The 15,906-nt window shown below is 46.1% G+C and overlaps 2 protein-coding genes across 10 annotated transcripts in view; both read left to right on the forward strand.

Moving 5' to 3' along the window:
- Positions 1–2,567, forward strand: part of ANK3 (ankyrin 3) — a 207,839-nt gene extending 205,272 nt beyond the window's left edge. For all 9 annotated transcript variants that reach the window (XM_027898271.1, XM_027898274.1, XM_027898272.1 and 6 more), the window contains one exon: positions 1,153–2,567. The gene's annotated coding sequence lies outside the window, so the exon portion shown is untranslated. The remainder of the gene's footprint in view (positions 1–1,152) is intronic.
- Positions 2,568–10,190: 7,623 nt separating this feature from the next.
- Positions 10,191–15,906, forward strand: part of CCDC6 (coiled-coil domain containing 6) — a 53,433-nt gene continuing 47,717 nt past the window's right edge. Inside the window, exon 1 of the mRNA XM_027898267.1 lies at positions 10,191–10,549. Within this exon, the coding sequence (XP_027754068.1) occupies positions 10,241–10,549 (309 nt within the window). The 5' untranslated portion in view covers positions 10,191–10,240. The remainder of the gene's footprint in view (positions 10,550–15,906) is intronic.

The following is a 15,906-nucleotide window of genomic DNA, read 5'->3' on the forward strand; positions in this document are numbered from 1 at the left end:
AAATCCTGTTGGGAAGGCAGAGGTGGTTCTTCTCCTTTGAGTGTTAAAAAAAAAAAAAAAAAAAAAAAAAAAAAGACAATGTTAGCTAGATTTTGCTGTGAAAATGTATTTGTCACCATTGCAAATAAACCCGTTGTGAAACATAGGTTGAAAGGAAAAGCCAAGAAGTCTTGCGTGCAATTCCTCAGGACAGCACTGTGTGAGCTGGCGTGACTGCTGCGGTGGGAACAGGCGGCTTTTAGCAGCGGGACAGCTTTATGACAACTGTAGATGTGGGCAAGGACAGATTGCTTTTGCATAGAAGGAGAGTGTAGCACTCCTGGGGAATGCGTGTGGACCTGTGACCTGATTAGTAAATGGGCATGTCCGTGCCAGCCTGGATGCCGCAGGCACTGCTCAAGCCATGCTCCTGATCCCTGTGCCCAGGTGCTGGGGAGCCGCAGGTCTCCCAGCTCCCGCTCCTGGTGTGTTTGTATTTCTGCTTCCCGCCCTCCTTGCTGCAAGACATCTCTGTTGTGCAAGAGATGGAACAAACTCGCTGTCCTCACGTGCATGGCTCTGTTTGGATGGGCAGGAGCAGGAGCTGGGCCCCATCTCCTCTGAGCCAGGCAGGAGAGGGATGGGGCTGCCCCTCTACCTCACTTTTTCCTTCACCAAGCCTCCTGAAGGCTGGACTCCTCATTCCTGGCTCTGCCACTCACGTTCCCTGAGCAACTGGCAGAGGTGGATGTGCAAGGAGAGCAGGTTTTCCATCACTGTTGGGGGTGCTTGCACACAATGAAGAAAAATGTGCTGTGGAAGCAGCAGCTCTCTCCTTCTGGAGATGATGCCATTTCTTCCACAATAAAAATACCTATTCCTTGTCATCATCGGATCTGATGAGCTGGTGCTGTGTCTGGGGTGATGAAAGGCAGTATGCTACAAAGGTATTTGTAAATCAGTTCACGAGCAGTGTGGACATCTGCAGCTGCATTTTGCCCTCATGCTGGGAGCTCAACTAATGTCATTACCTACCTGGAAAGTGTGTGATTTATCCCACTGCAGAATCCCATCAGCTGCCAATTGCAACTTTTCTGTTCAGTCGGGGAAAGGCACGAAATTGATTCTAACGAGAGATTCTGAAATGATTTCTGCTCTCTTTTCTTTCCATAGGACTGTGTGCTTTTACTGCCAGTATTCTAGAGGGACAGTCACGGAAGAAAAATCAACAGGAATTAAACATTCACCTATAAAAGTGTGCGTGTGTTTGCTGCTTCCCCACATTAACCGCATGGTTTTTATGCAAAAAGAAAAAAAAAAAAAAACAAACAAAAAAAAAAACCAAACAAAAAAAAATTAATTTAGCATGAGCCAATTTACAGAGCATGGAAATTCACGTTCATTCACAGGATTGGAGGGTGCGCAGTTACCAATGCAGTGTATATACAAGATACCATGCTGTTAACAGCTTCTTTCAAGCAGTTTGATGTCATCTCAAAAGAAATAAATTCCTGTGGCCAGAGATGATGTGCGAAGATGAAATTGTTAAACCATGGAAGGACACTAAAATTACTAAAATCCACAACAGCTCGCCTTATTTTTCTTGGACCCAAACTGTCAGGGTATAAAACACTATTTGTTTCTTTTTTAAACATCAATAGTTTTGCTGTAAATAAATAACACTGTATAAATTCTAACAGAATAGAATAAATGTTGATAAGGCACTGCCTTTTCGATCACAAACAGAATATTGCAAATGCATTGAGCAGGCTAGGTGTCTCAGATGGCTGCACCTACAAGGATATTCTGGGTGTATCTTCACAGATTCTTGTATATTAGCAATTATAATGTTTGTATATGCAAAAACGCTAGCTTGATTTTAAAAAAATCTTTAAAATCTGCTGCAAATTTAAATGATTCCCAAAATGAGGAATTCTGTAGTTCTGTGAAAATTTTTCTTCAGAGTACTAATATTTTGATGCATGTGTTTCACCTTATTTTGATTAAATCTTTTCCAGTTTTGCAAACACTATACCGCAACATGAAAAATAAGATTTTATCTGTAAACACAAAGCCCTTCATCTAATATTTGTTGCTGTTGCCAATTTTTCAATGAAATGACCTAAGACCCATAACATATACAGTAGTTGCATTATGGGGAGGGGGGTGCTATCTGTTCTCGCTTTATAACGGGGGTAATGCTTGCAGCTTTAGAAGTGGGTTGGTGCTCCAAGGAGCACAAGTTTGGGATATTTTTAAATGAACTGAAGAGAAATTATTAGCTAATAGACTGGCAGCACGCTGTAAAATTATTACTGTATTGTGTACTGGCTATAAGATGTAGAATCTTTCAGTAAGCCAATCATCTGTAATCATCCTAGCAGTGTAATATTAGGTTGTTAAGGCTGCTGTGTTTTAAAGGGCATTTTTATTTGGGTTTTGGTGAAATACTTTAATTTGTTGATTATATTCATATGGAAACAGCATTCATTGATAATAGCTCTAATTACATATGTATGAAAACAACAAACACTGGATGATCTAGTTGATTATTTAAGCATAAAATAAATTGTGTTAAAACTCTTGGATAACGTGTATTTGGCAGTGTTCTTGTACCCTGCAGATGTGAGGCTTCGCAAGGCCAGCTGTTAACCCCCCTGGCTCTCAGCTTCTTTTCCTCTGTGTTTCTTTTGTCTGCTTCACCTCCTTGTCTTCTAAGTGTGTCAGGCCATCACTTGGCAGGCTGTCCCCAGGTCGGGGGAGCGGTAGGAAAATACAGCAGCCAGCAGCACATGCTCAACAAAGTGCTGAACCCACCTCCCTGGGATGGAAGAGGTGCAGGGGAAGGGCCTGTGCAAGCCTCTTCTCCAACATGTCTGAGCTCTGGACCTCCTGGAATTTCTTTTGCCCCACTGAGAATCACTACCAAAGGCAGTTTTCTCCCCAGAGTGTGTCAGTCAGACCAATAACCAACCCTGCTGTCCATGATGTCATTAAAGGGTACATCTCCTGTACGTTGCATGCACTTCCTGTGTATTATCAGTGATGGACCACTATATAAAAAATATGGCCAAAACAAAGGTCTGTAGGAAGCATCAGTACACTGCCTCTCTGAACTGCAATAAATACAGTTTATTACTCAGGGATCAGCTTTACCTGGCTTTTAAGACAACGGGAAGATGAGGTATTTCACCCCAGCTTGGGACCTGAGGAAGCACTGCTGCTACAGATCCACCTCAGTGTGCTTGTTGTTACCTTCTGATCCCGCAGGAACCAGTCCTCACCTGGGGTCAGTCAGCAAAGTTCTCCTGGCTGTGGTGAGGAGCACTTGACTTTGGGAGAATGTAACAGGTAGGTTTGTCAGTGTTTCTGAGTTATTAGAGCCATCAGCTTTTGAAGCAGTGACAGTAAATGAAGTGGTTTTCAGCATTTGAGCACCCAGTCTGTGTTGCAATATATGTTTTACCTACGTCAGGGTACTGCTGGTACAGTTCTGATGGTTCAGGTCCTTACACCATGGTTTGGGGGACAAATGCCACTTTACACCACTGGAGAACAAACATACCTCATTGCAGTTCACAGTCCAACAGCAGTGATCATCCTCCTGGAGACCTCACCACCCAGATGCCTCCCTCCCACTTGCGAGTATCCAGATCAGCTGAATGAAAAAGAATGTTTTCGTAACTGCTGAGCCATGTATGTTATTTAATGTTATATTGGGATTGTACAGCTGGAAGCAAAGGCTGTGGTGACAATCAGCAGGAAGGCAGAAACAGCACTGTAGAAGAGCCTTGCTTTATTTCTAGCAGCATCCAAAAGGCAGCGTTTCATTTGACTCGTCTTTCTCCTCTGCCTGGTCCCCTGTTAGTGCCTGATGCTGATGCAGAAAAAAAGCTGTGATTGTACTTGGAATGGCAGCTCTGGGAGGTAGAGCTGCTCTTTATGGAGACAGAAAAGTGGGGTTGCCTGTGCACGTAGCAGAGGTGTGTAGGTGAGTCTCGACAGGTCTCCTGCCGCTAGCAGTGATTTATGTGGCAGCTTCAAGCTCGGGGAGTTGGTCTTTACTGTGACAGCACACGTGAGTAGCTGCTGGCTCACCCTGGGGCTCCCAAGGATGTTTTTGCAGCAAGGCCCAGTCACGGGGAGCACTTGGTGCCTGAGCAGGCTGTGTGACCATGGCAGATGCCTCTTGGGCTTTCTGGGCCATCTCTGTACATGCCCAGCAGGGCAGCCCCCACCACTGGCAGGTCCCAGTCCCCAGCTGCTGCTGCACAGGCAGGCAGTGTCACAGCTTGCTTCCTGTGAAGCTTTGATATGAAGAGACAACAAAGAATGGGAGGGAACTCCGCAGCTAAATTTGCGGAGTTTAAAATTTCACATTAAATGCTACACAAACAGGATTTTCTGGGTGTTGGTTTGTTTTGCACTGAATGTATTGATTCCATCAGTAGCTCAGGATATTTGGGAAAAACAAGGTTGAAGCGTAAATGGTCATTTGAGATGGAAAACAGAAATCTTGCCAGAACTAGCAAACAGCACAGACAGCTCTGGAGTGAGTGAGAGCCCTACCTAAATGTGCACTTTTTTTTTTTTTTTTCCATGTTTTCTCCAGTGAGAACATTCCCCTTAGAGGCAAAATTATAAGTCATGGGACTCTGATTGCATCTATTAAAATAAACTCTATTGCTAAATACAGTGTTCTTTTCATCCTCTGATTTAGCACTGCCTAATAATGCTGCAGAGTATCCTACCATACTTTTCCCATTTCTGAGAGAATATCAATTACATTTTATTTGTGGCCAGTAATAGTTTTAATGTCAGAAATTCTAAGAGCTCCCGTAGTGCAGAGCTGACATTAGTGGGATAAATGGCAGTCGCTTGCAGGATTGCAGCACCCTGCTAATTAATGCTAATTTCCTGGGGGGTTGTTTAACACAGGCTTTGTCTGTACCAGGCACTGTGCAGGAAATTCAGAAGTGCTCTACCAGGGGCTGCTGCAGCCTGGCATGCCACACTCCCCAAAACCTCTCCATGCCTTGTAGGGAAGGAGTTTATAACTGAGGCTTCTTTGGGCAGGATCAAGTCAGTAGTATTTGATGAAACTCATTGAAGTCCATCAGTGGCAATTTTTATCAAATGTTTATGCAAACTCAGCACAAGCAGCTTGGCCTGGAAGACAATCCATGTGGCTGCCCCAGCACCCTGGGAAGCTGTGCCAGCCCTCCTGCCCCTGCCAGCTCTGTCCCAGGCAGGGGAAGCAAGCCTGAGGGCTGGGAGTTGCCCTGGCTGGGGCTGGTGCAAGGATGCTGGGCAGTGTATTGGCAAGGGGCTTTGTTTTTGTCCTAGCCACTTGCATGATGTATGAAAAAGCTGCTGCTGACCCAGTGCCTCCTTGGCCTTGGGGTAATGTGCAGGGATTGCCAAGGGACAGGGGAAAGGGGTGAATGCAAACAGGACTTCTGTTTTCAGGGAAGGTCCTACCAAACCGGGGCTGGAGGAGGAGCTGCCCCTGGCTCAGCTCCCCTCTAACCCTTGAGTGAATGAGGGAGGGAATACGTGCTCACAGTGTGGAAGAAAATATTCTTGCTTGGTTGAAAGCATAGTCATTTTCCAACAGAGATGTGGACCCTTTAGACCAAGCCTGCTACAAAATTCTTGACATAAAAAATGGTCCATTACTGGCAGAGAAAAAGGTTAGTGAAGGACAGAAAAATGAGCTGCTCAAGAAAAATCTATGTACATGACACATTCTTCATAACTGCTGATGCTAAAAACAGTATGCAAATTGTGCATGGCTTTATTTATTTGACTCTAAGTCCTGGAGGAAGGCAAAGATTTATTAGAAAAGTTTTGTTGGTACTTTTCCCATCATGCTAATATTCAATTACTGAGACCTATTTGGGCTATAAAATAGCAAAGTACAGCAATCCTCTGTTTACCAACTTCCTTGGAAGGTTTCCAGAGGCTGGATATCATTATGGCATGGCCCAACAGAACCAGCCTAGTATGAACCCTGAAAAAAATTCCCTGAGAAAACAAGAACACAAAAGCGAAGCCCCAGAGCTGAAGATGTGTTACCTACTCATTGGCTACTGCACAACACATTTTCCTAGTCAGGTACTCTATCCTACAAGCAGACTTCTTTTCTGATACAGGTTCCCGGTTAAATAATTGTTGATCAGAAAAAGAAAGCAGCATTACATTATTTTCATCTGAATTGCTTGTTAAAAAACATGTTTTAACTTGCATCAATAGATGCCTTAATCCACAATATTAATGATATGAGTTTTTTTCTGCTCATACAAATATCTTTCAAATTGAGGTTTCTCTGCTTCAACAATCCTTCCATAATGGAAAAATCTCCACATATGCCCTCCACTTTCCCCTTTAAATATTCCCTTGTATACAAGTCACATTCTTTTTAAAGCTGCTTCAATTTATTTTCCTAGCAGTATTTGTCATTAATTGCATTTTAATGCAACTTTGTCTTTCCCTTCTTCCCTTCCCATTTCAGTCAGGTACTCTTAGTACTGTGCAGATTTTTTTTTTTTTCGTGGGGTTAATTAGCTTCAGTTGGCCTTTTCCTCTTCAGTCTATAACTACTGAATATTTTAATAAAATTGTATTCTTATAGAAGGTCTTCCAGATGATTAATGGACCTCCGGAATTGTATTAAGGAATTACATTAAATCTCCGAATATGCCTCTTCTAACTCCTCACACCTAGAAATGTATTTTATACAATATTTCGACTACTGAAACACTGTTTCTAATTGCCCATTACCTCCTGTAATGATAGTTTGTATGAATAAATCCCTGTCTTTTTATTTCTTCTTCTTGATGTGATCGTCTGCTCTGCTACTGTAACAATGCTGGTGACATTTTCAGATTCTTTGTTTCAACCAACCCTTACTTACCCCCCTATAGTTTTGCTTTTGGTTTTTGTACAATAAAAAGATATTGGGGCACGGAGGGTAGGGACCATGTCCTGCAGGTGCTGTGGTGGTCACAGGCTGGTCGTTGTGGATTTTCACAGAGTCACAGAATAGTTTGGGTTGGAAGGGACCTTTAAAGGTCATCTCATGCAACCCCCCACTGCCTGCATTGTGGGGATCAGGGCCCCACAACAGTGTCTGAGCTGCTCTGTCTGTGGGCCAGCCTCTGCTGTGCACCCTGTTTTTAAAAGGGGGTTTTACTAATTGTGCTTATACCACATAGTTATACTTTTTGAGTGGTTTGGTTAACATCTTACAGATGTGAAAAGCATGTGATTTTTTTAATATTTTTTTTGGGGGGGTGCTAATTAGGAGAAAATTTTCTCTCCTTGTTTAATCTATTAATTTGGAGTAGTTGGCTGTAATTGTAATTAAATATACTGGTGCTATTTTTTAAATGACTGAAATGCTGTTACGGCAAGAAGGATGCCATGTCAGACCTAAACACCCAGGGCCCTTGAGTTTTCCTCCCACTCCTCCACTGACTCAGTGTTTGTCATTGGGCAAGTACCTCAGCTTGCTACCTCCCTTTCTTGCCTTCCAGGGCTATTGTGCGAATTAATTAGATAATGTTTCAGCGTGGCTTTGAACTAGAGACAGCTACAAGAGTGCCAAGTTATAATTTACTGTTATGAAAGTCGGAGTGCTGGCTGGGAGCGGGACCTCTGATGCCAGCCCAGCAGAGAGGGACGGTGAGGCAGCCTGAGGAAAGCTTCCCTCTCGCCATGAGATCCCTTGTCTCCATATCCACTGTCTGCACCACTCTAGAAGAGCTCTGCTGAAGGCAGCACCAGCAGCTGCCTGGTGTGATCCCAGGGACGTAGCCCTTGGCAGAGCCAATCCGCCCTGGTTGCCGGATTGAGGATGTTTTCCTGCACCTCCCCTTCTGTTTTCAGGCTAATTTTGGTGTCTGAAGGAGCAGCGGACATGTCCTCTGGAAAATTATAGTGCTCCAAATCAGCAAAGCACTTAAGATTAACATTGATAGGTCTGAAGAGTGGCTTAAGGTTAAGCACGCCGTGGGGCTTGCTGGGTAAGATTAGCCCGGAGCAGATGCGTGTTTTGCTGATGCAGGTTTTCAAAATATTTAGGCCTTGATTCAGCAAGACGCTCAAACGTGAGCAGTCCTGCTGAAAGCAATGGAAATAACTGGCTGATCAAAGCTGGGCAGATGGATGAAGAAAGAACATTAGGTTACAAACTTGCTTGTTTAGAAATGAGTTTGCTTCAAGGAGAACGTGTGCGTACAGACAGGGACAACAGAGCAAACTGGCTTTCCTGCTGTCACCCTTGTTGCGGAGGCCATATGTGAAACAACACTTCCTTATGACCCAGTGGTGTTCAGCCAGCTTCCCAGATACCAGCAGACCTATTTAAAAGCAATTCGATTGAATTGTAACAACCTGTCCAAAACAGTGCTCACTATCAGTTGAATCCTATTTCAATCCCTCGGGCTTTTTATCCCACAGCCCGTGCTGGCGGAGAGGCTCAGCCTGGGCACAGCTGCAGGGCAGAGGAGCTGGCAGCTGCCCCAGGCAGTTGGACTTGTCTGCCCCTGCAGACCCAGGGGTCACCAGGGGTTGATGCAGGGACATTTTAGGACAGCACTGAAAAGTTCTCATGAGCCCTCATGGACATCATCTAGCTGATCTGTGGATCTACAGCAGTACCTCTTGATGCCAGTGCTCTTATGTTTTGGGAGGAATCCCACAAGAATGAAGCCCTGGAGATCCAGCGGGGGGGCAGCAGCTGCCAGGGTGGTGCCGAGGGTTGCTTGGTACTGTTGGTTTTATTACATTTTAATGGCATCACCAGGCTCAGTATGGAGGTAATGGGATGCAGGAATGCGGCTCAGTTTCCACAGGGCCGGGTAGGTGATGCAGGACCTTTTCTAACCTGAAGAACCCTGAGCTGATACTTCCTGATGGGGCTGAGGCAGGGCTGTGGGGGCTCTGCTGGTGCTGGATGGGGACCCCCACTTGTCCCCCCTCCATTCTGAGCTCTGTTTGCACAGCAGCATTACATGCCAGGGTCAGACATACGGACAGGCATCACAACCAACAGTTCCCGCTGCTGAGAACTAGGAACAGCCCTTCTCCTTCTTTTCTTGTGATTAAGAGACCAAAAATAAAATGACCTGCACTTATATTCCCAGGCAGGCGAAAAGAATAATTACTTTACAGAGATGGAATTCCTTCATATATTACAGCCATTAAAAAGAGTAAAATTTGAAATTTACTGTGGCATGGAACAAAAAGGTAGTGCAGTTAGAGATAATGAAATTCTTACTTGCCATTATCAGAAAAATTACTGTTGTTAAAAGACCCCTTCATAAATAATTGAGAAACCAATTATACAGTCTTGGTGCCTAATTTATCCAGGAGCAATATGGACCATGTTGTGCCATAGAATGTGTGGTGCGTATTCCCCATTACAGCTTGCTGCTGCTCTGCAAGGAAATTGGGGGAAAAAAGAAAAGAAAGTAATGCACATACTAATCAGGAAATACATTATTAGTAATGAGAGATGGGTGCCGATATGTTGTAGTTTACAGCAGTTTTGCTGGTGTATGGAGGCCTGAATTAAGATGCCGGTTGGTCTGTGTGCTGTGAGGGGAGCAGGGCTGGATGGGCTGGGGGTCCCTGGCCCTTGTGCCTCCCGCGGGGCTGTGATCCGCCCCGGGGAAGGGGCCTGGGCCGGGGGTACATCCCCGGACAGCGCTCTGAGAGCCCAGATGCCGCTTTTGTAGACATATTCTTTAAAAAACCCCAAGCTTTTAGGCTGTTTGAGTCCTGCGTACAGAACCCCCGGGCTCCCCCGCAGCGCTGCCAGGGAGCTACGAGCCCGTATGTCGTGGGTTTGCTTCCCCTCGAGGGGGGCGGCTCGTTCTGCGATACACTGAGGTGGAAACCGCAGGGTTTGAGGGCAGGCTGTGCCCCGGGAGTGCCTCAGGGTCTGACAGAGCCCCGGGTTCGGTGTGTGACAGAGACCCCCCCGGGCACTTCCCCAATCCCGGGTCCGGTGTGTAGCAGAGTCCCTCGGGCACATCCCGCCCCCTGGCCCCGGTGCTCGGTGTGTACCAGCCCCCCCGTGCTCGGTGTGTTCCCGCCCCTCCCTCACGCCCCTCGGCCCCTGTCCCGGCGGTGCCGGCGCGGGCCGCCAGGCGGCGCTGTGGGCGGGGGGCGGGCGCGCGGCCCGTCTCGGCGCCGGCGCGTGGCGGGCGCCGCCCCCTGCTCGGGCGGCGGCGGCGGCGGCGCGCGCGGGGCCATGGCGGACAGCGCCAGCGAGAGCGACACGGACGGCGGCGGCGGCAGCGGCGGCCCCGCGGGGCCGCTGTCCGGGGGCGGCCCGGGAGCGGGGCCCGGCTGCGGGGCGCCGGGCGGCGGCGGCTCCTCGGGGGGCGGCAAGGCGGGCGGCATCGTGATCTCGCCGTTCCGGCTGGAGGAGCTGACGAACCGCCTGGCCTCGCTGCAGCAGGAGAACAAGGTGCTGAAGATCGAGCTGGAGACCTACAAGCTCAAGTGCAAAGCGCTGCAGGAGGAGAACCGCGACCTGCGCAAGGCCAGCGTCACCATCGTGAGTGCGGGCGGGCGGGCGGGCGGGCGGCGCCGGGCCCGGCGGGCGGGGAGCGGGGGTGTCCCCGCCGCGGGGTGTCCGCACAGGGCGGGCCCGGCCCCGGCCGCGGCCTCTCCGCCGCTCCCCCCGGTCCGCCGGGCGAGGCACCGCGGGCGGGTCCGGCTGTCACCGCGGGCCGGCCGGGGACACACACCACACACACGCACACCCCCCCCACACACACACACAGGTGGGGTCACCCCGCCGGGAAAACCGGGAGCAGCCGCGGCGGTGCCCCCCGAGCACCCGCGTGGCCGCCCGGCTCCCCGCGGGGACGCGGCCCCACCGGCCCGGCCCGGGGTCCGAGCGGCCGCGGCTCGGGGAGGGGCCGGGCAGGGCAGGCGCGATGCTGTGTGTGTTCCCCCGAAGTTTCTCAAAGTAGAGATTTCCTCGGAGTTTTAAGTAATCTGCGGAGATTACGGATTATCTCTCGCCAGCCGTCACCTCTCGGGCCACTGTGCAGAAGCATCGAGCTGCGTCTCGGTCGTGAGGAAGTGTTTGATTTGTTTGTAGTGTTTTATTAGCTGTGGCATTGCAAAAGGTTATTTGAAAACTCGTTTAAAATAAGCCCCTTGAAAATAACGCGAGTAGCACACACAGCACTCTGTCCTGGCAAGAGCTCAGCTCCTGGTTTATGAGCACTGCGAGAATAACTTGGAGTTTAACACCATTTTATGTGGTGCTGTTAGGCATCAGTCCTCAGTACAGTGCATATGAAAATATTACAAAAATGACTTGTTTTCTTCTCTCTGAATCGGGAGTTAGGAGTTTAAATGAGGGGGATTTTTGCAAATTCACTGGTTAGCGTGATTGTTCAGGTGTTGAAAAGGTCATGGCCTGCATGCAAAGCAGGTAACTTGCTAAAGACCAATTAAAGGTAACCTTTATACTCGTTTACACTGTCTTATGCATCCTTGCCGGTGCAGGTAGAGATGCCTTGAGAGAGACCAGTCCCACCTGCGTGCACTCACTCTTATCTCGTTTGATTTTTCACAGGGGTGTTTTGTTAGGAGCGCGATGTCTTTTTGATTGATAATTAGTTTTTTCCATGTCGATATACCTAGCAAAGAAATGGAGCTTGCCTAGGCAAACCTCTCATCTGCTCCCAGGAGTAAGCATTCAGTGTCTAGCAGGATGTGGGCCGGAAGAGTGCATGAAATACAATACAGAAGTAATTTATTCAAGGATGACAAATATAGTGGTAGTCGGGGAAATGTGTGCTTTGTTAATACTTTACGAGAAGAGAATGTGTCTTAATTAGATAGCAGTGGAGTGCCTTCTAATGCTGAAAGGAGCTAAGGCATCTTGTCAGTCAGACATTTTCTCTCTGCCTGTTATAAAGGCACAGCATCTTTCTGAACCCCTGGTAGGTGTATTGTTTGTAAACAACTTGGAAAAAACGCTTGTGTGCACTAAAGTTCTTTAGGCACTGTCTCTAAGGACTTGTCATCTTATATTTTCATCAGATTTTAATTTTAAAAAAGCAAGCATTTTTCTAAAATCTGAAACTCTGTCTGTGTGTTTTTGGCATCTTGGATAAAGAGAGGAAAGGTGTTAGACTTTTATAGCAACCTGTAGGCTGTCTGGAAAACCGACATCTTCAGCTGACGCTCTGGCTTTGGTATGCTAAACTGTGTGCACAACTGAGCAAACCACTTCTAATTCAGCAAACGGCGAAATAATGAATGCAAAACATAACTTTTTTTCAGGCCACTGAGACCTTGTGCTGTGGTTTACACGGTCTATAATGTAAACACATTTGCAGTCAGAATACTTTGTTGTGTGGCTCTAGTATGCAAGTGACTGGAGATGAACTTTATTGGAATGTTGAAATAAGTGCCATTTGCATGTAAATGAGTAGAAAATTTTCTGTTTTTCTCCACTGTGATTCTAAACCTTCATCAATTTGCTCCTCTGCCTGCCAGCTCCAGCTCTGTGCAGTGTTGCTGTGCTGACAGACGGGCGCTGTGTACGTTTCCTGTTGTGGGCACTGCAGTGACACAAATCAGCTTTGATTTTTATCAAGCGATGAGGACGAGCTGTGAAGCGCAAATAAAACTGACAGGTAGCCAAAATAGCAGGTGAGTGACTAAACCCGTGTGCTGTAGGTGAAGGTGACTCCTCGAGCCACACAGCTCTTCATCTGCAAGCCTTTCACTGACCCTGTTGTTTCAGCTTCTTTGTGCAAAGCTAGGGAAACTCTTCAGTTTCTGTAGCTCCCACCGTTGCCTGTAATGATTTTGAATATTTTCCCGTTAAGGTTTGCCAGTTAGAAGGTGGTGGTTTTCCTCCTTCCTCTTGTGCCCATGCTGGTGTAGATGTTAATACGACATCTCTTTGTGTTTCCAGTATCGTTGGTGTCAGCGTTGATGCGTACAGTTCAGGAATTGCCCAGATTGCTTGCCACATAGGATCCTATCAGTTCTGTTCTGCAGTTAACCCGTGTCATGGGGTTGAAAATAAGTATTAATTAAGGGTAGGAGACCTACGTTAAGTAGTTGCACTTGGAAAACTGGCTGAGAAAATGTGTTAGCTCGGCAGGCTTGTATGTTCACTAACTTGGTATAAACTGTCATCTAGAACACGTAAAAACAGGTGCTGCTTTCATGCTGAAATTGGTAAAACCCAGCCTGGACTAAGTGTACGTCCAAAAAGACATGCAAATTCCACTCCTTCCAGTAGCCTGAAAGGCAAATGAAATTATACTGCTGTTCATGTTCAAGACTGAAATTGAGTAAATATACGTGATAACTTTATCTCACCTGCTATTATTGGTAACAAACTGGGAGGGAGGGAGCAAAGCAAGGAGAAAGCTGGAGATATTTGAAGGCAGTGCAAGAGCATTACGTCAGGAGATGCAAAGTTTCGGGTCAGGTATTGAGAAGAAATGACTAAGACCACTTGAGCCATTTGCAGGGAGTTCATTTATGTGTATTTAGCAATCTTCATTGTATGATCTCATGGTGTATTTCTGCAAGGTCTTTTTTAGGAAATGGAGCGGCTGGTGCCTAGGTTGGGAAAAAGCAGAGGCCTGAAGATCTGAGATGCTGTGTATTTCAGATGTGAAGTAGTGAGTTTTGGTTAAGGCTGCACTACCAGAAGTGGATTTCCTGTGTGAGCTTCCTTAATTTTTGTAGTGAAAAAGGTCTGCTGAGGAGATGTCATATTTAATGGACCAAGCCTGGGACAACACAACTTCTCTGGTTAAATAACAGTACCTTCAACACTGGGTGGTGGAGTGACTGCTTTTCAAAAGATTGAATTGTTGCATGTGACAAAAGCTGACATGCTTCAGTTAGGTGTAGGTATGTCTTGGTCAGGAAGTTTCTTCTGAAGTTGGGTGGAACTTGGATTTCTAACTTTTTTTTTTTTTCTGCTCTTCAGTGTTTCATGTAACCAAGTTGTGTCCCATTTCATCAAAAACCATGTAACACTTAAACACTTAGCTGATACTGGATGCATTTTGGTTTTCTTTCTTATTGTTTTAAATGACAGGCCTCATGCAAACAGAGTGCTTTTAATAACAAAAAGAATCTTAGTCCCTGATTGCTGCATGCTTACCCTAGGATGTTAGATTCAGTAATTTAACTGGTGTAAATTACTATAGTCAGACATCTTCTGTGGGTGGAGTTAGGAAATTAAACTATAATAAGCCTTATTCTGTTACTTAGTTTTTTAACTGAGATGAAGATAGTGTGTTGCAGACCTATTAATTTAAAAATGTTCCTGCTCCAAAACGCTTGATGTAACAGTTCTAATGCATTGTAACATTTTACAAGAACATCGCTTTTTAATTTTACCCCATTTTGCTTTGTAGGGAAGGGAATTATCCTAGAAATCCCAATTTGTGGTGCTGTGTGGATCCCCACCAGGATCATCAATCCAGATGAGACAGTCTGATCTGAAATACTAATGGCATATGCTGGCTTTTGTGAGCTTGCCATGAGTTATCACTGTCTTTGCAGGGAGCACTGGAACACAGGACTGCAGTGGGTTGTGAGTGGCAGTATTTCACTGTGAGACCTCTACTACCCTTGTTTCTGTAGCTAAACCTGCACCTCTGCACCTTGGCTCTTAGCTTAACTTTTCTTGTTCCCTGAGCTCTAGCAGAGGGCAGTTGCATTTCCCGGCTTCTCGATCTCCTCTGCGTTTCTGCAGAGCAGTGTGAACAGCCTCCCACCTGTTGGGAGGAACAATAGAAGAAAAAACCTTTCTCGGCTCCTGTTTCCTCACCCCCTACTTAAATCCTGAAGAGAGTTGCTGCTTTCGATAACAACCATCTCCCGAAAGCAAACAGGCTTTCTGGGACCTGCAGATCGGAAAAATCCTGTGTGGAATCGTAGACTTGTTACAATTGGCTCAGTAACAACCAGATTTAGATGCTGGGAATCAATATGATTTTAACATTTTATTCTCAATGAAGTGTGCGGAGGGATTTGTGTGTGTGTATGCATGAGATCTGCTGTTGTGGGTCTTCATGGAAAATGTCAGGATAGATAGTTTGGGGAAGTGAATGGGTATGTTGTGTTGTCAGAAATCTCCTGCAGAAGTGCTTTTTTCTCTTTTGCATCCGAATTTCAAAACAGAACACCTGTTTCAGTACAGAATATGTCTATTAATAGTAGAAGAAAGGGCACAATAAGCTATCTGAATTGAAATACAAACCTTTAAAAAGGTGCTCACTAAGGGCATGGGGATGAATGGAAAGAAATCATTTAGGAGCAGATAAAGGTAAGAAGCGAATCAAGAAAGCAGAAAGATTAATATTTTTAAAAAATGTACCTGTGAATCTGTTACTTACTCTTTATTTTAAAGTAGGTCTTGCTTGTGTGAAAGATACTTGCAGTTCTGTGATGTCTTGTGTAGGTGTAAGAAACCTGCTTGGGGCTTTTGTATTGAGCTGCAGCATTTGTAACTCCAGCTTGTAGCTGGACAGTACTAAAAGTCTAACTCAGAAATAACTTATTTTAGAAATGCTTTGCTCACCTGCATTTTAGAGTAAATTCAACAGTGTTGCTAAGATTAGCAAATTCATGCACCCTGAAAGTCCATCTGCAATTTTTCGGGCGCATTTTTCCAAGAGCAGGCGCATAGGAAATGGCTGTCTCGTATTTCAGTTTTACATTCACCTCAGATTCTTAAGAAGTTTCTATTGAACTTCTACAAAATGCCTGTAAAGGAAAAAGGAAGCTTAGTAACACCCTTCAGTGTTAGCTGTCTTGGCCTGTAGTTTAGCACAGCCAAAGCAGTGCTGCACGGCTGGTGAGCTCCTGGTAAAAGGTGTTGTGTCTGCTTCCCTTTGGTAGGTATACACAGCC

Source organism: Empidonax traillii, unplaced genomic scaffold, assembly GCF_003031625.1.
Source record: "Empidonax traillii isolate 1590-97213 ecotype Southwest subspecies unplaced genomic scaffold, ASM303162v1 scaffold588:size748185, whole genome shotgun sequence".
Classification (NCBI taxonomy): domain Eukaryota; kingdom Metazoa; phylum Chordata; class Aves; order Passeriformes; family Tyrannidae; genus Empidonax; species Empidonax traillii.